The sequence below is a fragment of the Natrix helvetica genome, assembly GCF_964273705.1.
Source record: "Natrix helvetica genome assembly, chromosome: 2".
NCBI lineage: Eukaryota > Metazoa > Chordata > Lepidosauria > Squamata > Natricidae > Natrix > Natrix helvetica.
Window position 1 is genome coordinate 67,826,687 of NC_138552.1, and position 23,329 is coordinate 67,850,015.

A 23,329-nucleotide genomic window follows, 5' to 3' on the forward strand; every position below is an offset into this window, starting at 1 on the left:
CCTTATTTTACATCCCATTTTGCAGTGGTCATTAAGTGGATCATTGCAGTTATTAAGCAAACACCATGGTGGTTAAGAAAATCCATTGTCTACAATGGGCCTTGTCACAGGAAATCAGAAGTTAATACTGGTTTCCAATAAAAACAGTAAGTTTTCAATCACATGACCTCGGGACACTGCAAATAGCTATAAATGCCAGTTGCCAAGTTGCAAAATGTAGTCATGTGACTATGGGGGGGTGCACAGTAACTTCAAATCTGCCTCATAAGTAGCCATGGGGAGGTGCATCATAATTTCAAATGGTCACAGCAATTGATCATAAACCAAGAACTACCTAAATGTGTCTGTGCCTCTTGCCTTACTAGGTAAGGAGAGAGTTCAACATACATGAAAGATCGTATGGCTTCAGCATATGTTTGCTAAGTGGAAGTTTACCTGAAGCCTGGGTTTTGTTTTGTTTTATATTTATTATATTATATTATTTTATTTTAGTGTTTTATGATAATAAAATCTCTGTTTATCAATACAATACAATACAATACAATAGTAGAGTTGGAAGGGACCTTGGAGGTCTTCTAGTCCAACCCCCTGCCTAGGCAGGAAACCCTATACCGTTTCAGACAAATAGCTATCCAACATCTTCTTAAAGACTTCCAGTGTTGGGGCATTCACAACTTCTGGAGGCAAGCTGTTCCACTGATTAATTGTTCTCACTGTCAGGAAATTCCTCCTCAGTTCTAAATTGCTTCTCTCCTTGATTAGTTTCCACCCGTTGCTTCTTGTTCTACCCTCAGGTGCTTTGGAGAATAGTTTGACTCCCTCTTCTTTGTGGCAACCTCTGAGATATTGGAATAATGCTATCATGTCTCCCCTAGTCCTTCTTTCTCTTAAGCTAAACATACCCAGTTCCTGCAACCGTTCTTCATATGTTTTAGTCTCCAGTCCCCTAATCATCTTTGTTGCTCTTCTCTGCACTCTTTCTAGAGTCTCCACATCTTTTTTACATCGTGGCGACCAGAACTGAATGCAGTATTCCAAGTGTGGCCTTACCAAGGCATTATAAAGTGGTATTAACACTTCACGTGATCTTGATTCTATCCCTCTGTTGATGCAGCCTAGAACTGTGTTGGCTTTTTTGGCAGCTGCTGCACACTGCTGGCTCATATTTAAATGGTTGTCCACTAGGACTCCAAGATCCCTTTCACAGTTACTACTACTGAGTATGGTATCACCTATACTGTACCTGTGCATTCCGTTTTTGTTGCCTAAATGTAGAACCTTACTCTTTTCACCATTGAATTTCATTTTATTAGATAGTGCCCAATGTTCAAGTTTGTCAAGATCCTTCTGTATCTTAAGCCTATCTTCTGGAGTGTTGGCTATTCCTGCCAGCTTGGTATCATCTGCAAATTTGATGAGTTCCCCATTTATTCCCTCATCCAAATCATTGATGAAGATGTTGAAGAGTACTGGGCCTAAAACAGAGCCTTGGGGTACTCCACTGCATACTTCCCTCCATGTAGATGCAGTTCCATTGAGAACTACACGTTGAGTGCGGTTCGTCAGCCAGTTACCAATCCATCTGGTGGTGATGCTGTCTAACCCACATTCTTCTACTTTATCTAGTAGTAGGTTATGGTCTACCTTATCAAAAGCCTTACTGAAGTCCAAGTAAACTATATCAACGGCATTCCTCTGGTCCACTAATTTTGTCACATTATCAAAGAATGCAATAAGATTAGTCTGGCATGATCTGTTTTTGACAAATCCATGTTGGCTTTTGGCTATTACTTTGTTTGCTTCTAGGTGTTCGCAAATTCGTTGCTTGATTATTTTTTCCAGAATCTTTCCTGGTATTGAGGTTAGGCTGATAGGTCTGTAGTTTCCTGGATCTAATTTTTTCCCTTTTTTGAAGATGGGAACCACATCAGCTCTTTTCCAGTCCTCTGGTAGTTCCCCGGTGTTCCAGGATCTCTGAAAGATATAATTCAGTGGTTCTGAGATCTCGTCTGCTAGTTCCTTCAGAACTCTGGGGTGTAATCCATCCGGTCCTGGTGATTTGAACTCATCTAGGGTAGACAGGTGCTCACTTACCATTTTCTTCCCTACAGATGATGCTGAACAACCCTTTGTTTGCTGGAAATCCACAGCTTCAGGAACAAATGAGACAACAAATTCCAACTTTCCTTCAACAAGTACGTCAAAAGAGGATGTTAACACTGCGCCTGATAATTATATTAAAAGTTAGATGAAACTTTTCACAGATCATTGATCTACAATCTGATCACCTCTGGTATTTAATTCATCCTTTTGAACTTTCCTGTTGTACAGGAATGGGTATCTTGTGTATTCTTGCAATTTGTTTCTTTGTGAATCCTTTAGAAAGTCTTCTGTCGCACTGCTGAAAATTTTTGTAAATAGTTTTCACTAGTTTCAGCCACAAAATGCATGAAAATTGTAATGTAAGTCAAATGATAGGCTTACCTATAACTTTAAACAGTCTTCCCCTAAAGTTTAAATCATTGCTACATCCAATGTTGTCCTCAAGCTCCCAGAATGTTGCCCATTTTTGAACAATTTTATTGTACTTTAGTGGTACAATTTGCATAATGAAATATTTCTTTCTCCTTCATTTGTATTTAAAACGTATTTAGAAAGTATTGAAAGAGATGCACCTAGTGCTGTGAGACACAATTGATAAGCAATTTCCAAAAGTGATTAGAAAAGGAAGTACAGGCAATCCCCAGGTTAAGGATGGCCAACTTATGGACAACCTGTACTTATGAACAGGCTGCCTGTTACTAAAGGAGGCAAATGCCAAGGTCTGTCTTTGAACTGACAAGCCGCTGACACCTCCTATTTTTAATATACAGCTTGTTTTCAGAGATTAATAAAAACATTGTGCAGTTTCAACAGTTTTGTCTGCTCAAGGAAGGAAAATGCCATCTGCCATTTTTAGTAATAGGCAGTAAGTAACTACCAGTTCCAACTTATGTACAAATTCAAGTTAAAGACAGTTAGGAATGGAACTTGTTCTTAACCTGGGGATTGCTTGTATGCAAACCCAGTGTCCTTTTGAAGGCACTGATCACAATTTGAGCAACATGGCTATTCCCTTACATAATAGAGCTTTAAATGAGCCTGAGATGGATCTTCTCCTTGGGAGCAGCTATCTGAAGCACTTGTGGGGGGATCTTGATTATTGGTCTACTCTTTGGCCCTTCGTTCTGCTGCAGTTATTGGCTCTGCTTTTTCCGGAGCTGTCTTCGCTCTGCCATTTCTTCCCTGGAAGGCCTACACCATGTACTTCTCTTTCTTCTCCTCCCTTCATGGCATGGCATAAATAACATTTGCTTGCATTATTGAAAGCTCAATACTTCATTAAGATTTTGAGCTTGGAGAACTGGAGCAGTTATAGAACAGAACGTTTGCCACCTCTTTTTTCTTCAAAAAGAAAATGAAAAGGTTGGCTGCTTATTTACAGTTTTGAAGGGAGACGTTCTCAGTCATTCTCAAATGAACATCTCTTCATTCTCAGATGCAGAACCCTGATACTTTATCTGCAATGTCAAATCCTAGAGCAATGCAGGCTTTGCTACAGATTCAGCAAGGTTTACAAACTCTAGCAACAGAAGCTCCAGGCCTTATACCTGGGTAAGTTTGGGCAAGAATTTTATTTGTACAATTTGTTATTTTCCCTGTACATTTTTGTCCATCTTGAATATATTGGCTACTTGCATTTCTTATATGTATGATTCTTAGTGTTCACAGTATAAATAATTTGTCTCCATGTTTCTTTTCATGCAGATTTAATACTGGTATAGCTGGACTAGGAAATTCTGGTTTAGGAAGTGCTGGATTAGGGACTACTGCTATTCCTACCGGAACAACAGTGCCCACTTCAGTTGCAAATGAAAATACAAACCCAGCTTCAGGAACAGGTGAAACTGGACACCAGCAGTTTGTTCAGCAGATGTTACAGGCCCTTGCTGGAGCAAATGCTCAGGTAAAAGAGTTGACCAAGCCTCTGATTTAGGGAGGAATTAGAGAAGCAGAGAGCTTAGCCAATAGAAACGGTTAGTATAAATCAGTGCTTCTCAACTTTCCCAATGCCGTGACCCTTTAATACAGTTCTTCATGTTGTGGTGACCCCCAACTATAAAATTGGTGTCTCCGTTCCTAAGACCATCGAAAATATGTGTTTTCCGATGGTCTTAGGCGACCCCTGTGAAAGGATCGTTTGACCCCCCAAAGGGGTCCTGACCCACAGGTTGAGAACCACTGGTATAAATGGTCCAAAGCAATGGTGGTACAGCTTTGATTCCCAGGTCATTGAGGTGCATACAAGCCTATTGCTCCAGATTTGGTTTAAATGTTCAACCGAGCCATTATATATGTATTCAGAGACTTTAAATATTTTCCAAATTAATATTTATCCTTGGATGAGGTGGCTGGCTTTACCTCCTAGTCACTGAAACAAAGTAATAGTCATGACTTTATATTCAAGCTGTAATTTATCCTTTCTTGGTTTTAGCATAATGCTAGCCAATATAACTTGTACATTGTGTTCCCTAATGATGTACTTTTAAAGCCCCACATATTTAGGGCATATGCATCAGGTATGAGGGATAATTGGAATGTGGCAGATTTTTTTTATAAATCAGCTCTGCAAGTTCTTTATGAACTTTTTGTGGGAATTCTTATTATCAATTTCTTATTATATTATTATTACCCATGTTCTCAGAATAGAAACCATATAAGATTTTACTTCGGCATTACTGTATTCTGCTTCACATCATTACAATGTTTTGGGAAATAATAGGATATTTGATTACAAAAGAGTGATTGAAATTAACTTTCTGATTCATTTTTCCCCAAATTGCATTGAATGGAAAAGTAAAAAAGTATTAAAAGTTTTTATTTATTTCTGTTTAGCAACTACAAAATCCTGAAGTCAGATTTCAGCAGCAACTGGAGCAGCTCAGCGCAATGGGCTTCTTGAACCGTGAAGCCAACTTACAAGCTCTAATAGCAACAGGAGGTGACATCAATGCAGCCATTGAAAGGCTACTGGGTTCCCAGCCATCATAGCAACGTTTCTGAAACTTGACAAATGTAATTTATTTTTGATAACAGCTCTTAAATCTTTAAAATTACCAGCTTTATTTCATTCTGACTCTTGGGAATTGTCTTGTTCTAACTAAGCCCAGTCTGATGCATTTAAGGTGGAGTGCAGTAGTTTTCTTCGAACAGTGGGAATCAATGCTTTTCACTTGGTTGTTGCATGCATCAAACACTTCTTCATTTTGCATTTATTGTGATTTTTTTTTAAAGGAAATCCATTTCCACAGTTGAGTGACCAGGTTTTATCTGACCTTCAACTGTCCAATTTAGTTGCTTCTTTAAACATTAGCCTTTGATAGTAATTTATGTAGAATAAAAATTAAAGAGGAAACTAATTGAAGCTATGATTTGTGGGTACATATTGCTTATTGTGACTTGGCATGTCTCTCTTACTAGCAAAATGCTGCAAGATTTATACCACTTGATTTAGCTATTCTTGCTCTTTTATCTTTAAAAAGTATATACATTTGGAAAAAGAGTTTTTTTTCCAAGCAGATTTTTTTCATTGCAATAATATAAAATATCTCAGAGCCCAGAATAAATGAAATGTGCAAGACATCTCCAATGTAATAGAATCTTACAGCATCTTTAGCGAGCATCCCTTGATAAAAGTGCTTGGCAGAACCTTTTAAAATACTGAGATTGCTGATCTGATCTTGATAAATGTACAGAATTATATTGTAACATTGTCTCAATATTCACAAGGATTGATTATTACCTTCATCTTTGTCCAGATTGGAGGAGCACATTTGATCTGAGACTGCTTTTGGTTAAAGCTTCTCAACTTTATCCCCTTGAGATTCTAACTTGCATTATGATTTGTAATTGACGCATATTTTCACTGACCTTGTCATGTGATACTCTAATTACTTTTAACCACCATGTAAAAATACTGTATATCTTTTGGGTTTTTATTGGTAGTTATTTCTCTTGTGCACAGGTAATAAATAAATTAAACTTCTTTGTGAGCAACAATTTAAAGTCATTTTATCCTGATAAAGAAATTCAGACTACAGTATTAAAGCTGAGACCATCTTATTCAGCTTCCTTCTCTCCCAGTCCAAATAATATGCATTTCGGATGCTCTTTCTGGAAATGAAGTATTATCTGAAACAATTTTGCTATAGAAGCTTACTTCACAGAGTTGAACATTTTACATTTTCTCAAATCAGCTTATCTGGATTTTTGCTGGATTTCTAATGTTAACTAAATTATATTTTAATAGATTTATCATTACATTTGAGTTTTAACTATTACTGTGATAAATACCAATCATTTGTTTTCCTTCCATGCCACATTAAAGATTACTCTATGGTAGTACATTTTGGAAAATCATATTTAGTCCTGAGGTCTCAAGCTGCATTCTTTGCTCTAAACAAATATTCCTGAGTCCAGTAATAGATTTCCTAGCCAACCTTTCATATGAATTGAGCTGGAAGATGTTGGCAGTGTGAAAGCCAAAACTACTTGCTTTAGATCAAATTGTTTGTCCATCTAGCCCTCTCTGGCTCTATTTCAGATCAACTATTAATCTTTTCCTTAAAACAAGATATGAGAATTAAAATATGGAGCTCTATCCTGGAATAAATTTCTATACTTATTGTTGTGCACAAGGCTTGAGGGAAAGAACCATTCTACTTCACTGTGTTAGAGATACCCTTGACTGCCAGGGGGAGTCCCCAGTTACACAGTGACTGTTAGATGTGACATCAACTATGTAGTTTTTGCTGTTGTAGTTTGGTTGGGGGGGGATTTTGTCACCTTTTTTGTAGATCTTGAACTCTTAATATAAAGATAGATGAAAAGTAAAAAGAAAAAAAGACTAAAACAGAATTATTGACCTTAACATATCTTCTTCTTCAGTTGTATATTCTTTAATTGGCTGATGCCTCCACTCCAATTTTTAATAACACAATTGTAATTTATATAACGAAACACTCATACTTCTTAGTACAGATACCACCACAACACTTCCCATATATTCTTTCAGTGATCAATGTAAATGATATTCAATTATGTGTGTGTGTATACATACATATACACACACACACATACACACAAACACACACACACATACATACATACATACACACATACATACATACATACATACATGATTGGATTCATATATCAATCAACATTTATCCATGTTTACTAATTAAACCAAGTTTGCCCCACATGGAAAGCAAATCATTTTACAGTAAAATGCAATGTGTGAAATGAATAATTATTAGTAGGTTTGTCTCATACAGAGCATTTCCGCCCCCCCGCCCCGCCCCCCCATTTTTTTTGCAGACTATTGGTTTGGAATTTGTAGGTTTCATTAGTTTATAGTTCATTCGTGGAGTCAGTGTTGAGGAACATTATCTCCAGATGTTACTCAAATGGAAAGTTTGGGGGGGGGGGTTGGGGTGTCACAGGTCTCCCATTCTGAATTTTGCTCAAAACATTAAACTTATTTAATGCTTGCTATACTTTCAGATATGAAGAACTTGTCGGATGGCATAATAAAATATATCATGGAAATGCGTGATAATTTTAAGCATATTCAGAATGTTTCTAATCTTCAAACAACATGCCCGCATTGAGATACATCAAGTAACAATGTTTTACTAATAATTCCGCCACAAGAGGGCACACTTTATGTAAGTCTCTAAGTCTGCAATGCTTTGAACATAACTTTGGTAGCTATCTTTGAAAGAGTTGAACAATCTCAGCATTCTACAGTAACAGAAAAGCAACATTTCATCTTCAAAGCTGTAGCTTTATGACTACAACATTGTAACATTTGTGATTCTCCACCTACCCTGTGATATAATAATCTTTGTAACAATTATTACAGCTGTCAATATCTGGAACAAAAGGTTAGAAACAAAGTCATTTCCTTCCCAATAGCAGGCCACCCATGGAATTAAGACCAAAACTTTCTCGTTCTGGATTACTGGATTTATGTCAACAACAAACCATAATTGTCGACTTGGCTCAGTTAACATAGTGCTGCCTTTTCCCTTTTAGCTGTATCCACCTAACCTGTTTCCCTTTTTTCAAAACAACGTATCGTAACTGGTATTTCCAGTCCCTTTATCGCCTGTTACTCTAATTAAAAGTCACAGCCATGACACTCTTGCTGTAGGCCATTATTTTGAGCAACACACTTTCTGTTGGAGGTAATAAAGCACAAATTCACCATGTATTAAATTGTGAAGTTTTGACTCGCAGTATATTTTTCTGGGTGGGATAACATATTATTGTAGTAAGCAAGCAAAGAATAATACAGAAGTGTCTCAAGTTACTTTATTTTGGCAGATATGCCAGAAATTTTCAACCATCACGAAGTGGGTTCCAGTGCGGATCACAATTCAGTTATATATCATATAAGGGTGGTGAAATGCTAGTAGATTTAGAAAACCCAGGGTTGAAGGTTCACCTGCAAGGTTGCTGTACTGTTGGATACCTGTTGGATAGTCACTGTATTTTTCGCACTATAAGACACACTCCCCCCCCCCCCCAAAGCCAGAAATGTCTGTGTGTCTTATAGAGCAAATATTGCGGCAGGGGGTTGGTGCTGCCTGTCACTGCCAGAGAATATTGGAGCCGTAGCAGATGAGCAGCTTTGGTGACTAGATCGGCCTGGAACATCAACATTCAGCTGTTCTAGGCAGGGATTGCTGCCACCTGTTGCTGATCGGCGCTGCCAGCCACTGCCAAATGGTGATGGCCATAAGCGGCAGCAATCCTTGCCACCTAGAACAGCTGATTGACGATATTCCGGGAGGCCGATCCAACCACCAATCAGCTGCTTAGCAGCGAAGACTTAAGTATTTCCCAGCAGCGGCAGCAGCTCAGCTCAGTTGACCAGTGGTGGGCGCAACGGAGTGCAGCCCTGACGAGCCATGGGCTGGGGCTGCGATAACGTGGTGAAGCCAACCAGGCTCTTTGCTTTTTGCTGCAAGGACGCTAGCCAGATGAATACCGGATGGATGCTGGGAGGCAAAGACATTTTTTCCCCTTCGTTTCCTCCTCTAAAGCTAATATGTGTCTTATGGTCTGGTGCGTCTTATAGTGTGAAAAATACGGTACCTTTATTCCAAGTTGGACTCTGCCTGTGAAGCAGATTCTATGTGGATGATTGAAGCTCAAATGGCTTGGTTACCTGGGAGGAGTTTGGATTTATTAGGCATGGTAAGTGGATAAAATCTCTTAAGGTCAATGTTAGAATGACTCCCTGGGGATATTTATGACCCAATTCCAATGATATTTCTCTCTCTCTCTCTCTCATACACATACACACAGCATTCACGTGGCCGTATTTTGGGCACTCGGCAACTGGCTCGCATTTATGGCCGTTTGTAATCTCCCAGTCGCATAATTGTTTTATGGCATTTCTGCCAAAACCTGGCATTTCCTTCTGGGTTTTATTTTTTTTTGAAAAATTGGCTCATAGCAAACAATGAACTTGCTTAATGACCGACATAAAATAGGTCAAGTTACATGGCTAACCCATTTTACAACTGTCATGACTTAGGACTGTAGCGACAGTCATAAGTCAAGGAATACCTGTAGAGGTTTTGGACCGCAGCACTTGGTCAACAAATTAAATCAAACCTTTATTAATGTCAAAGGCCAGCATGAGGGGAATGGAGTACATTAAAATATTTAAAAATGCAATAAAATTATAAACAGCTAAAATATAAAAAATCCTAAATGGAGAGGTAGAAGCAGGAAACAAAATATAAGGCACTGCAACAAAAAGCTAGATAATAAAACTGGTTTGTGGCATGGATTATCTGGTTAATTTTAAGAGTGGCTGTGCAGAACTTGGCAACATGTTGTGACAGGCATGGTATCCAAGAGCTGCAGGGAGGTGTAAAATTGTTCTTTGTCTCCTGGTTTTTTATGTAGTAATGGTGAATATGCATGTTCTGTAGTTTATGCATATCCAGAGTCACGGGCCTTGTCTCTCTAGGTAGGGATCTTCTTGTATTGGCCTTCAAGGACAAATAAGATGTGGGTGTGCCAGAGTAAAGGCCCTCTGAGGGTTAGATACTTTAAGATGAGTTAAGTATGCCTTAGAAGAGTAATTACTAATAATAGTAATTGGGATCAGTAATTCCATTATGCAACGAGTCATAAAGTACAATGTCATGTGACTACACTGATGGTTGTATGCAACCATTACAATAGTAGTTAAGCAGTTCCAGTTTTTAGGTTCAATGTCATGTAATCACCATTTGCAACCTGCCCGCTTCCCCGTTGACTGTCCAGTCAGCAGTGAAGGTTGCAAATGGCAATCGTGACCGCAGGACTCCGTAATGGCCACAACTTTGAGGACTGGCTGCAAGTCTCATTCAGTGCCTTCGTAACTTCAAATGTTAACTGAATGAATGGATAGTAACTGAAGACTACCTACACCAGCTCAACCAGCTGTGTATTTAGATCCATATCTTGTGAAATGATGTGATTGGATTTTAACTATGGTGAATTCTTTGAGCGAAGGTGTGATGTCATTGTCTCTTTAAAAGGGGAGGTTTGTAGAGAAGATTAACATGGAAGCAAATTATCTGGACCCCTTTCAGTTGGGATTCAGATCTGGGCATGAAACCGAGCCCACCCACAGTTGCTAGGTGAGAATAGAAATTTATTCAAGATCGAGTAGATGAACAGCAGACAAGGAAAGAAAAGGAGTGTAGAGGCTCTGGGAAAGAAAGCTTGTCTATGCACTTTTGCTTTCAATAGGAATATACAGAGATCAAAATCCAGTCCAGAGTTCAGATACCCAAGTCAGATTTGTCAGGATTTTATATGACCAGAATTCACAGGAATGACACAACAGGAGATCAGATAATTGTTTCCCATGGAGGAATATGGTTAACAACTTTTTTTTTTTTTGGCAAGGAACCTTATTGAGTGATTTTGCTCTGCTCTCCAGGTAGTCTCTCTGGACTTCCAAAGTCCGAGAGCTTAAGAGGCAGAATTTTGTCTAGCTGTTCTGATAGTGCCTGGATTTGATCAGTCTCAGGAGATTCCTGACTTGGTGTCTCCTGAGGCTATTCCACTGATTCAGTTAGAGCAGCTTTTTCAGAGTAGAGTCTTCAAGTCCTGCCCTCAGACAGTAAAACTACATTGTGCTTGTAGATGATCTGGGAAACCTCCAGCCAGAGAGCGGGGAAGCCTAGAGCACGGAATTAACCTCAAGTCCTTGAGCAGCTGCAAGAGGTTCAGAACTGACCCCCTTGAGCTCCATAGAATCTTACCTGTTACTTGGCTAAGGCTGGCGGTCTGGAGGGATTCCTGTATAATAGACAGGATATAAAGCGGTGAACTTGAACCTTACACACAGAGGTCTGGTTGTGCCTGACACTTTGGCAGGAGCAGAATTAGAATGGTGTACTTTACACACCCTCCTTTTTAAATCTGAGTGGCTTTCCATATAATTAATCCTGGTAGCCTTATGAATCAACTTGGTTGGTTGGGAATAAGCAGCACAAGGTTATGTTGGTTCTCTCCTTCCTGTGGGGTGGATTCTAGATGGTACCTCACCACTCTACTAACATTTACATGAAACTGCTGGTGAGGTTATCTGAAAGCATGGGATGAAATATCAATATTCCAATACCTGGCTTTATCTCTTTACTACTCACCAACCAGGGGATCCTGCGGATGTTTTCTCAGCATTGGAGATAGGGGGGTGGATGAAGAAGAGCTTACCCCTACCTATCAGGCCTTCAAGGTAGATCAGAGTACGAATCTAATGTCATATAGGTACTCCTATTGTAAAACTCTAGCAATGGTTTCTAGGTTCAAGCGAAGGTGCTGCTTGCAGGAGACAAGACCCTCAAATAATGAATGCCAACTGGCGGGACCTAGAGAGAATATCTTTCAGTTGTTGTGCCTGCTGTTTGGAACATTATAAATTATTCTTACCCCTGTTGGCCTTGGGTAAAACTTTGAAGACATAGCTATGAATCTGGGCTTGCGGTGTTTATTATGTTGGATATTAACCATTGTTAGCCTCCCGGATTCATCATGCTGAGATGGGTGACTATATAATTTAAAATAAAATATGATGACAGAAGTGGTGAATTTTGATGTTATGATTTTGCCTTTTAATACAAATTAAAATGTAGAGCCTCCAGTAAAAATAATATGCCTATGCTGGATAGATAGATAAATAGATGCAGAGTATGGTTTTGCATTAGCCACCTTAGAATAAAGAGTCCTGCTGCTTTCAATGTTCCAATTCTAAGTTTTTTTGACAGCATTTTACTACTATTAAATTACAATGGTAGTCCTTTCCAGCTGATTCAAGGATATTGCTATATGTTTTCTGATATTCCATTTTACCAAATGCAGCAGCAGTCTTCTCTCTCACTCAGCAAGTATGTGAAGTACATGACTGCTCACCAAGATTTTGTTTTATCTTAAACTTTCAACTGCAATTTTTAAAATAAATGTCAATATTATGATACAATTTTAAAAAAAATTAGTATAAGATAATGAATAAATAAAAAACTAGGCAGGCTTAATTTTCTGTTCATGCTACAAGTATAGTAAATAACACGTAAATATGTTGCTTAATCAGGAGAATACATTATGCAAGAGTAACAGAGGTGCTGGTTCACACCAGTTCGGGTGAACCGGTAAAGATGGCAGTGCAAGGCTCTGCCCGCCCACCCAGACGTCATCACGGACCTTATGCGCATGCGCTCCCGGACCCGTAATGAAGAAAAGAGGATACCATTACTGGAGAGGAACATTTATTTGCGGTTATCAGGCTCCGAAACAAGAAAACCTGGAGAAACATCAATACAAACTTCTAAGATGTCTTTCAATTTCAGATACAGTTTCTGAAACAGGCTTCTCCAAGCTAACAGTGATAAAGTTTTCTGGCGCACATGGAGGTTCAAGAGTATCAAACTGAGATTGGAGTAGACTTGGTGGCATGAAATGTCCCCTTCTTTTTTCTAGGCGGCTGGCAATGAGCTCTATTGGCCCTGCCAGGTGGACAAAAAGGATCTTTCTTGGAGCAGACTCCTTTTCTTCTTGTTGATTGTTCAAACTCTGACATCCAGCCTCTCCGTTCTCCAAAATGCACCGATACACTTTTTTGAGAGCTGAACAAGCTAAAATGACACTTTGTCCAGATGCATCTTCTCTGTAAAAATTAGAATTTGACAATATCTATGCATTAGGGGGGGAAAGTGCGTGTGTGTTTTAACTTTATTAGAACTGGAATTAGGCATTCAGACAATTAAGATATACTAAGATAATGAAGTATTTTAAATTCTCCCATGCAAAAATTCTGTGTGTAGAAAACTGCCAGAACAAAGGCATTCTGACTGATGTCCCAATTCACCAGTTTATGTAATTATTTAGTTTGCAACTAAATAATTTGCAACAAACCACATAATTCCCACACTTTTTCAACTGCTACCTTTTTGGAACCCTCTGATATAGTCCATCCCTTACTAACCGTGTTCAACAAATCCTAATCCAACACTGAAATGTCCCAAAGCTAACAGTACACTGATTGTTAACAGGTTAGATCTACTAAAAATCAATATATAGCAAATCTTAATATTATAGAAGTTTGCTTCTGACAGTCACGGAGAAACAGTGTTACTCAAGGGATTTAGGACATCTCTTTCTCTGTGGGATACCTTACTCTACTCCAAGCCACGTCTCAAAAATTATTCATATTTAATACCTAGCATTTATGCTTAGATTTAGGGGGTTGGGAGTTTTGAAGTTGTTGACCAAACTCGGGACACTAAAGCTAGATGAACTGCATGCAACAGAATGCAACAGAATACCAGTTTCAAGTTACAATGGGAACATTCTTTTACCTCATTAATATATCATGTAGGTGGCAAAGCCATGGTATCCTATCCTAAAAAAACAAACAAGACAGACCAGTTAAGCAAATGATGCATATTCACCTGAAATAATCTGAATCATTTGCAAAAGCAATGAGCATTAGCAATTCGTAATATTTCCTGTCAGAAATCTTAAAAGTGTATCAGAGCCTCATTGTACTAGTGAAGATTACTTATCGGCTTCAACATATAGCTCTTTCTTTATGGCAGCAATTTCTGCCTCGTATCTCATATAAATGAGGCAAGTCAGTCAAAACGATTAATACATTTCTTGGTATAATCCAATTAAACTATCTTATTCAGAGTTCATAGTTGCTTATGAAAGCATCACATTTTCACTTAAATGGCACTAGGCAATTTTTTATAACTGACAACTCATGACGTTTACCAGTGTTGAAAGGTGAATGGAATATATGTTCATTCACTAAAAAAGAAAGTAGTCGCCTTTTCAAGAAATCATATACTGTCAGCACTAGAACAGAAAACAGATCACATATAAAATTCATAGCTCTAGATCTTTTGCGGGGGAGGGGGACATCAGCTGTATAAATGACATATAATACCAAGCACATTTTGTACAAGCCATTGAAATGCTATCACCAACATTCTGTCGCAGTTTGGTTTTCCCCAACAATTTCAATTCCAATTTCTATTCATTAGTTCAGCATGTATCAGGATATATACTGAAATTGTTAAATAAAACAAGAATATAAATCTTGGTGCACTTCTATCCCAATCTGAACCATTTATATAATTGCTCCATATTCCATCTAACTCTTCTTTCTTAATCCTCATACAATTTATTTAATAAGCAGATGATGTGGCCTGATACATCCATGTTTTCAAGGGCTATTGACAATTTGTTCTGGTCTATCACATAAACAGCCTTAGAATAAGAAATAAAGTAAAAATAGATGTATCTGTAGAACTCCTTCATTATCCACTCAGTGTTAGCAATGTGACCTCAGGTGCCCCTGCCTCTTCCGAAATCAAATTCTGTACCTTACAGTTCTCATTCCATATATTGTTGAAATCTAGTTACGAAGTCTTGATTTTTGACTTACCTGCATGCGAGACAGGTACTAATGTTTAATAATTGCAACATTCCCAAATAATGCCTCTTTTGATATTGAAACACAAATCATCTCTACTCCCTGGCCCATAGCATTAAGAGTTCAAACTGCTGGTTTTTTGTTAATTCTTGCAACTTTTAGAAATATTTTCTGAGTCCATTTAAGGTCATACTCCAGAATGTCTTGTTGAATAATTAAATCTATGTACTTAATGTATGATCAATATTGGGTTTTTAAAAATTCAGTTTACTGAGGAGCAAAGGAATGACCAGCCAGCTATCAGTTTGGGAGAATCTGGATGAAAAGACTCCTTACAAGATCAGCTGAGTTACAATCAGATCATCTAGGACTATTTTATACAATGCTCTTCAAGAAGAAAAGGACTGACTCCCATGGAAACAGTGACCTCAAATGACTTCGTTTTGAAGGAGAGTATTTAATTCACTCATCTGGTATCTCCAGATTATCCAGTTTTTGTATAATGAAGTTTCTCCAGCTCCATCTCTAACAATTTTGTTTATTAGATGAAAGTGACCTCAAGACTATGTACAATACCTGGTCAGTTAGAGGTATTCCTTCAGCCATTTTCTTTCTGTTCTTCTCTGGATGATAGTCATCACCCTCATAGAATTTCCAGCCTAGCTACATAACAATGGATTATTTAGTTTTAATAAAAAATACTTTTAGAGCAAAGGCAATTGTTATAGCAATTGTTATAGCAATTGTACATCATATATCAGGGGTGTCCAAACTTGGGAACTTTAAGACTTGTGGACTTCAACTCCCAGAATTCTCCCAGTCCACAAGTCTTAAAGTTGTCAAGTTTGGACACCCCTGTCATATATGATTCACAGTAATAATACAACAGATTTCTCAAAATTAAAGATCTGCAAATTCAGGAAATAAATATATATAATAGACTGTATCCCCACTATATACTCTGTGTGTGTGTGTGTGTGTGTGTGTGTGTAGTATATACACACACACAATATCACACATACACACACACAAAATTTATATGCAGTTTATATAAACTGTATTTTATGACAATATGTTTTATTGTCTTAGGTACTTCCTGCCTTCCTTAACCTTGTGCCTTCCAGCTACATTGAGAATAACGTCTTAATTCCCCAGTCAACATTATTATCTGATATTTGGGAATTATAAGAATTAAGACCAACTTGCTTCATGGGCATCTATCGGAGAGGGGCAAAAGATGGTATGTGTGATGACATAATCATGTAAATGCTGTAACTTGTGTCAAATATCCTGATGCACATACAAAGTACAGTATTTACATCACATTCATAATGTCAGTTTGTTACCGATATGATTTGTTGTGGCTGCTGGGTCCTAGAAGCCATGGAAAATCAACCTAGGCCACAATTCTATTGTCTTCAACGCCAAGAAAAATATAATTCGTGGGTCACGTCACTATTTTTGCCTGTGCATGTCAAGGCAAACCAACAGCATGGATGCAAAATCAAGGCTACTTTTTAATGTATAAACAGTGTGAATGATCAAGGAATTAGCTTTCCAATTTTCTTAAGAATTTCATATTTATATGTTATGATTGCACTGAGCTATTACAGTTGTTATCTACCTTCAAAGATATTTGTAAGAAATGGTGAATAAACAATCAACAATTATACAACTACTAACTACCTTATCTGCCAGAAGTTTGCCCACTGTGGATCTGTAAAATAAAACAAGTATTTATAAAAATTACATACAAAGAAGAAAACATTAAGTCCACATAAACATATCATGATAAGATTGTTTGATTTGATTTAGCATCATGCATGAATCTGGTCATCTAAAACACATGTCTTAATCAGATGTTTTCTTTCCATCTGTTGCCCCCAAACATCCTCAAATGGTCAGGGATGATGTTTTAGAATCATTTATTGGTTGAACAGCCCACTCGTAAAGAATACCTAGTTTTTAATATATACTATTAGTTTCTTCAAATTACATGGATAGGAAATGAGAAGGCAATTGTTCACTATTTCAAATATTTCCAAGAACAAAAAACAGATGGGCAGTCATATCAAATGTTTTGCTGATTCTCTCTTCCCTGCAACTTTTATGCTCTCTGAAAGATCCTCTAGAAAAATAGGGGAATTAGTGTTGAGAATTATAGAATTAAGACTATTCTATCCCCAGCAATAGAGTTCTAATGTACTTTAGAATTTAGCATGAAGTCTGAGTCAATTCTCAGTCTTATTTATTTTACAGGCCTGCTGTGAAGTTAACCCCACAGAGGATACCATATATGATGATGGGATATAAATATAACAATTTAAAATGCAATTACGGACATAATTCTCTGTTAAAAGTTGATAACCACCAACACATGTACCTACACAGCTGACACTTTAATCCTAACTTATTTAGGGATTATTTCTGATGGTGGATTTGGCAAACAACATTTTATGTATGAAAAACTAACACAGATATTATCTTTATTGTGAATTGTATATAGTTAAATTTGTAATCACTTTTGATATACTGGCTGCTGCCCAAAAATCAGATGGAAAAAGCCATGATTGCATCTTTGGATCATCTGACCCAGCCACCATGAAACAGCATACTTGGTACATAAATTTCACACTTCCATGGGTATGATGGAAAGTGAATAATTTTAATAAATAAATAACCAAGAACATAAATGTAATAGCTGCAGATGACTATAACCACCTTAAGCAACTTCATCAAAGAAACAGCTCACAACTCCTTGCAAGTTTATTCTTTCAATGCTCTGTTCTATTCTTTGGTAACTATTTGGCCATCTCTACTCTACTCTGGTACCAGATTAATTTTGACATGTTTGTGTAGGTAGTGAACACACCCATAGTAATTCCTTTATGCAATACAAAATTACATTTTCACATCAGAAGGTTCTCCAACAATGCTATTCGGGAAATATAACTCTAAGCATTGTAGACAAGGTTTATATCAGTGGTTCTCAACCTGTGGGTCGGGACCCCTTTGGGGGTCGAACGACCCTTTCAGGGGGGTCGCCTAAGACCATTGGAAAACACATATTTTTGAAAATACGAAAAACATACAATAATTTTATGGTTGGGGGTCACCACAACACGAGGAACTGTATTAAAGGGTCACGGCATTAGGAAGGTTGAGATCCACTGGTTTATATAAATGTGAAGTATCTCCAATCAACATAGTGTAAAATAAATTATTTCTATATATTTAATATATTTCTTCAGCCTATTTGTAAACATTTCTTGTATTTGTAACCTCACTTGGCTAAATGCTAAAATAAATAACATGCTATATATTTTTCTATTTTAGTGAATTGTAAGAATTCCCAGTATGAACATGTCTCAATTACAAATAGCTAATAACTGACTGATCAAGGACCTGAGTATAAGTGCTATTTCTATAATAACCGAGACTACATGATTTCATCTGACTCAAATTGCTCTTATTCAGATAAACTGCTGCTTCTGCTCTTCAGGAAAAAATTGTTTGAGCCACACAAATATTAGAAGACTTTGTTCAGTGAAATATTTTAGGGCCAGATATGAAGACCAAGGCCAAACATACTCTCTGCATCTGCTAATCCTGCTGTGAATGTTTTGGTCACAGTACTGTATGCTTGTTCTTCATAAGGTTAACTGCATAATTATGGCAAGGCTTTAAACAAAGAAATGAATGTCACTCTTTTTCCCACAAGTGCTTGGGCGTAAGTACTAAAGAAAACACAAGTAGAGAATGGTGCCATATATATTTCTGGAATCTGGATTCCAATAATGTATTTGCAAATAAATATGCAAATGTATTTTTTTTGTACTCCTATATTTGTAACATTTCTATCCTGCTTTTTATTGATAATTTTATTGATAAATAATTCAGTGGCAAACTAATCTGTTCAGTACTTCAGATTCAAAGGCAAAAAACTGCTTCAAAATGTGCACGGATGGAAACCAAATGCATATTTTCCTGGGTTTGAGTAGGAAAGACACTTTTGGTTTAAGAAGATGGATAATGTTCATTCCATAACGTTGGATCTTATGGCCTCTGAATCTTCACAGTCCTATTAATTCAATGCCCAAAACATACAGGTACATCTCCTGGCCACGGGGAAATATGATTTGGGGTGGTCCAATGATTAAATTAAAGTTAACCATGCCACATATACAGAGAAAGCTTTGAATAGACAAGTCCACAAGCACCTAGGTCTACCTCCCATACATGGGAGCACATCCTAAAGTGGCCCCAATCAATCAGTAAGGCACTATTTCCCAGATCCCTACATGTAAGCATTATAAGGCATTATGTTTTCCTGCACAACACAGGTAATCCTCTACTTACTACTACAATTGAGCCCAAGATTTATCTTGCTAAGTGAAAAATTTGTTAAGTGAACTTTGCCCCATTTTACCATTTTTCTTGTCGTATTGGTTAAGTGAATCACTGCAATTGTTAAATAAGTAACCCGGCTGTTAAGTGAATCCGGTTTCCCCCACTGACTTTGCTTGTCAGAAGGTTGCAAAAGGGGATCGTATAACTCCAGGACTCTGCAACCATCGTAACTGAGTCAGTTGTCAAGCATCCAAATGTAAATCATGTAACCACAGGGATGCTGCAAAGGTCGTAAGTGTGAAAAAAGGGTCACTAGTCACTTTTTTTCAGTGCCCTTGTATCTTTGAACAGTCACTAAGCAAACTGTTGTAAGTCGAGGACTACCTGTAATCATCTTTTAATACATTCAGTTGTTCATTCTGAGTGTCAGGAGTACAAGGATGTACTCCTTTAGTTAGTTTCCAGAGAATCGGGTCTTTGCCTTTAGGTGTAAGCTTTACAGAAATAAAACTTGAAATGACAAGGAATGTCCTGACTATTAATAGAATAAGCTGGAAGGGGACCTTGGAGGTCTTCTAGTCCAGCCCCCTGCCCAAGCAGGGGAACCTATACCATTTCAGATAGGTGACTGTCTAGACTAGAGACTCTTCTTAAAAACCTCCAGTGATGGAGCAACCCCGAGATTTCTGGAGGCAAGCTGTTCCACTGCTTAATTATCCTATTAGGAAGTTTCTCCTACCTCCTTAATTCCAGGTTGCTAATTCCAAGCCTCATTTCAGTCAAGACCGGATACATAAGGGTAAACCGCCCTTCTTTTTGGATTTTACTAAGACTAAGACATCAGAAATGACTTGGAAGTGTCCCTAGACGAAATGCGGGGCGTATTTTGTTTGTTCGTCTGTGCATCTATGTGTGCGTAGCTTATCCTCATTTTTACCAAAGGCTCACTGCAGCCCTCTTCTGCCTTCCCACCTTTGCTGCCCGGGGACAGATGGGGAAGTTCGGTTCCCCGCCCAACAAAAGCCTCCCACGCTGCTTTTCTCACGCAAGTCAGCGACGACCATCCTTCCTGCACCCCCTCCGCCCCCCAGCTCCTTCGCCAGGGAGATGGGGCAAGCTAGATAAGCCTCTGCCCCGGCTCCCCTCAACGGGCGCCAGCAAGGCTTCCCGCAACGGGCGCAGCGACAGAAAGCAAACTTCCCTCCCTTGCCGGCGACAAGGCAGCGCGGCCTTTTTTGTATTTCCGGTCGCGCATTACTCTTCTCCCCCCTCCCATCGCAGAAGTTGCGCTTACTTTCCGGAGCCGCTCACTCCCATGACCACCACTAAGACCATGGCGGGGTGCTCGGACAGCAAGCAGGTAGCTGGTGACTTCGGCTCGTCTTCCTCGACGCCGTCCTTTCGCCCTGCCTCTTCCCTTCCCTTCTCCGCCTCTTGGACTGAGGTGCCAGTGCTGGGTGTTTAAAACCGGATCTGCCTTCCCCCCCCCCACTCCTATCCGGGTTTATTTATTTATTTATAATTTTTAAATGTAATGGAATCTTAAGGGTTTTTAAAAAAATATATACATTAATTATGTACTGTGTATTAAATCGGGTCCAACTCTTTGCAACCTCATGTAGCACTCCGGACATCTTTGTCCTCCACTTGTCTCCCAGGATTTGCCCAAATCCACGATCCCTGCATAGATGATCCTTGACTACAGATAGACCTCAATTTACCACTGCAATTGAGCCCCAAATTTATGTTGCTAAGTGAGAAATTGGTTAAGTGAGTTTTGCCCCATTTTGTGCCTTTTCGTGACACATTTGCTTAAGCCAGGGTTGTCCAAACTTGGGAACTGGGGAATTCTGGGAGTTGAAGTCCACAAGTCTTAAAGTTCCCAAGTTTGGACACCCCTGGCTTAAGTAAATTGCTGCAGTTGTTAAATGAGTAATAGGGTTGTTAAGTGAATCTGGCTTCCCCATTGACTTTGCTTGTCAGGTCGCAAAAGGGGATTACGTGACACCGGGACACTGCATGTCATAAATGTGAGTCAGTTGTCAAGCATCCAAATATAAATCACATGACCATAGGAATGCTACAATGGTCATAAGTATGAAAAACGGTCAAAAGTCACTTTTTTCACTGTCGTAACTTCAAATGGTCACTAAATGAACTGTTGTAAATCAAGGACTACCTGTAATCTCATCCTATGCCTTCCCCTTGTCCTTTTGCCTTCAATCTTTCCCAACATCAGGATCTTTTCCAATGAGTCCTGTCTTCTCATTAGGTGGCCAAAGTATTTGAGCTTCAGCTTCACCCATCTGTCCTTCCAAAGACCAATCAGGGCTGATTTCCTTAAAAATACTACATATAGTTTAGCTTAGACCATAAGAAAGGCTGAGCGCTAAAGAACTGAGGCCTTTGAACTATGGTGCTGGAGAAAACTCCTGCGAGTCCCTTGGACTGCAAGGCAATCAGACCAGAGGAGATCAACCCTGATTGCTCTTTAGAAGGCCAGATCCTGAAGATGAAACTCAAATACTTTGGCCACCTAATGAGAGGGAAGTACTCACTGGAGAAGATTCTAATGCTGGGAAAGATTGAGGGCAAAAGAAGAAAGGGACAACAGAGAACGAGGTGGCTGGACGGATTCACCAAAGCAGTAGGTGTGAGCTTAAATGGACTCCAGAGCATGGTAGAGAACAGGAAGGCCTGGAGGAAGGTTGTCCAGGGGGCGTGATGGGTTGGACACGACTTTGTAACTAACAACAACATATTTTAGTTTAAAACTGATTTATTGTGCGAGGGTTGTTTTTTTATGGCACCTACACATGCCATAGGTTCGCCATCACGGGTAGGGCTTCCGCTTGAGCAGAGAGTTGGACTAGATGACCTACAAGGTTCCTTCCAACTCTGTTATTCCGTTACTACTCTATTACTAATTGTCTCTGTCTGTCTCAAATGACCCAACAGAATAAGCATACTCCTGTTTCCTTACTGAAGAAATGTTACTTTGCGAGAGGTCCCATAATATGAGACATCACTTGTTCCTGCCCTCTGAGACTCTATTTCCTCAGAAGTTTGCATAGTCCTTCATGAATGCTATCAGAACCTGGCCTTTTCAGCAAGTCCTGCACTTAGTAGTTTTGAATGCTATATGTTTTAATCTTTTCCCTGGGTAGTTGTCTGCCACCTGGTTCTTCTTTTAAAGTTATATCATTTTTTAAAACTTGCTCTGAATGCTGCGTTAAGTTTCTCTCTGATTAAATAGCCAACATGGCATTTTAAAGAAACATAAACACTACGTCATTTGGAAGATTTCTTTCTTTGAGGGATATGGGTGGTTCAGAAATGGGACATCTGCTTGACAAATGGCAATCCAATCCAAACCAAACAAACATAAATAAATAAATAAATAAATAATAAATAAATAAATAAATAAATAAATAAATAAATAAATAAATAAAATAGTTAGAAGGGGGGTCTGCTTGACAAATGGCAATCCAATCCAAACAATAAATAAATAAACAAAATAAATAAATAAATAGTTAGAAGGGGGGATTTAGCCCAAATCCATGCTTACCACAGAGATTTTACAAAAATGTTACTTTCTCCAGGATGAATTATGGAAGATTTGATTAGAATTACAACCATGTGTTGGAGTTGATTTTAAAAAAAATCAAACTGATGTTGATTTAAGGCATGGCATACCATTCACTTTGTTAGGTAGTTAAGTTCTATCCTTATATCCCTTCTAAGTAAAAATGCACATAAATAACATGCTATTTATCCCAATGAGAAGTACACTATCTTAGCAAGGTAAAATTGAGACAGAACTGAATATTATGTACATATCTTCACAGGTATTGAAGATAGTAACTCTAATTTAAATAGTATATTCCATAGGTAAATAATATGCACAAGATAAATATCTAAATGCAC

The 23,329-nt window shown here is 38.4% G+C and overlaps 2 protein-coding genes across 3 annotated transcripts in view; one reads left to right on the top strand and one right to left on the bottom strand.

The window, feature by feature from the left end:
• Positions 1-8,322, top strand: part of UBQLN1 (ubiquilin 1) — a 30,838-nt gene extending 22,516 nt beyond the window's left edge. The window contains exons 8-12 of one of the 2 annotated variants that reach the window (XM_081941076.1): positions 2,112-2,195; positions 3,539-3,654; positions 3,808-4,006; positions 4,936-5,115; positions 7,606-8,322. In XM_081941076.1, coding sequence (XP_081797202.1) covers positions 2,112-2,195; positions 3,539-3,654; positions 3,808-4,006; positions 4,936-5,091 — 555 coding nt within the window. In that variant the 3' untranslated portion in view covers positions 5,092-5,115; positions 7,606-8,322. Of the gene's footprint in view, positions 1-2,111; positions 2,196-3,538; positions 3,655-3,807; positions 4,007-4,935; positions 6,100-7,605 lie in introns of those variants that run through there. The other variant, XM_081941075.1, reaches the window with a different exon arrangement.
• A 4,547-nt stretch (positions 8,323-12,869) lies between these two features.
• On the bottom strand, positions 12,870-20,847 carry IDNK (IDNK gluconokinase). Its single transcript, XM_081943746.1, has 5 exons — positions 20,697-20,847; positions 16,739-16,769; positions 15,629-15,715; positions 13,971-14,014; positions 12,870-13,279 (listed from the first exon to the last, which is right to left on the bottom strand). Exons 1-5 carry the CDS (start codon positions 20,735-20,737, stop codon positions 12,928-12,930), a joined length of 555 nt encoding a protein of 184 aa, XP_081799872.1. The 5' UTR covers positions 20,738-20,847; the 3' UTR covers positions 12,870-12,927.
• Positions 20,848-23,329: the final 2,482 nt, after the last annotated feature.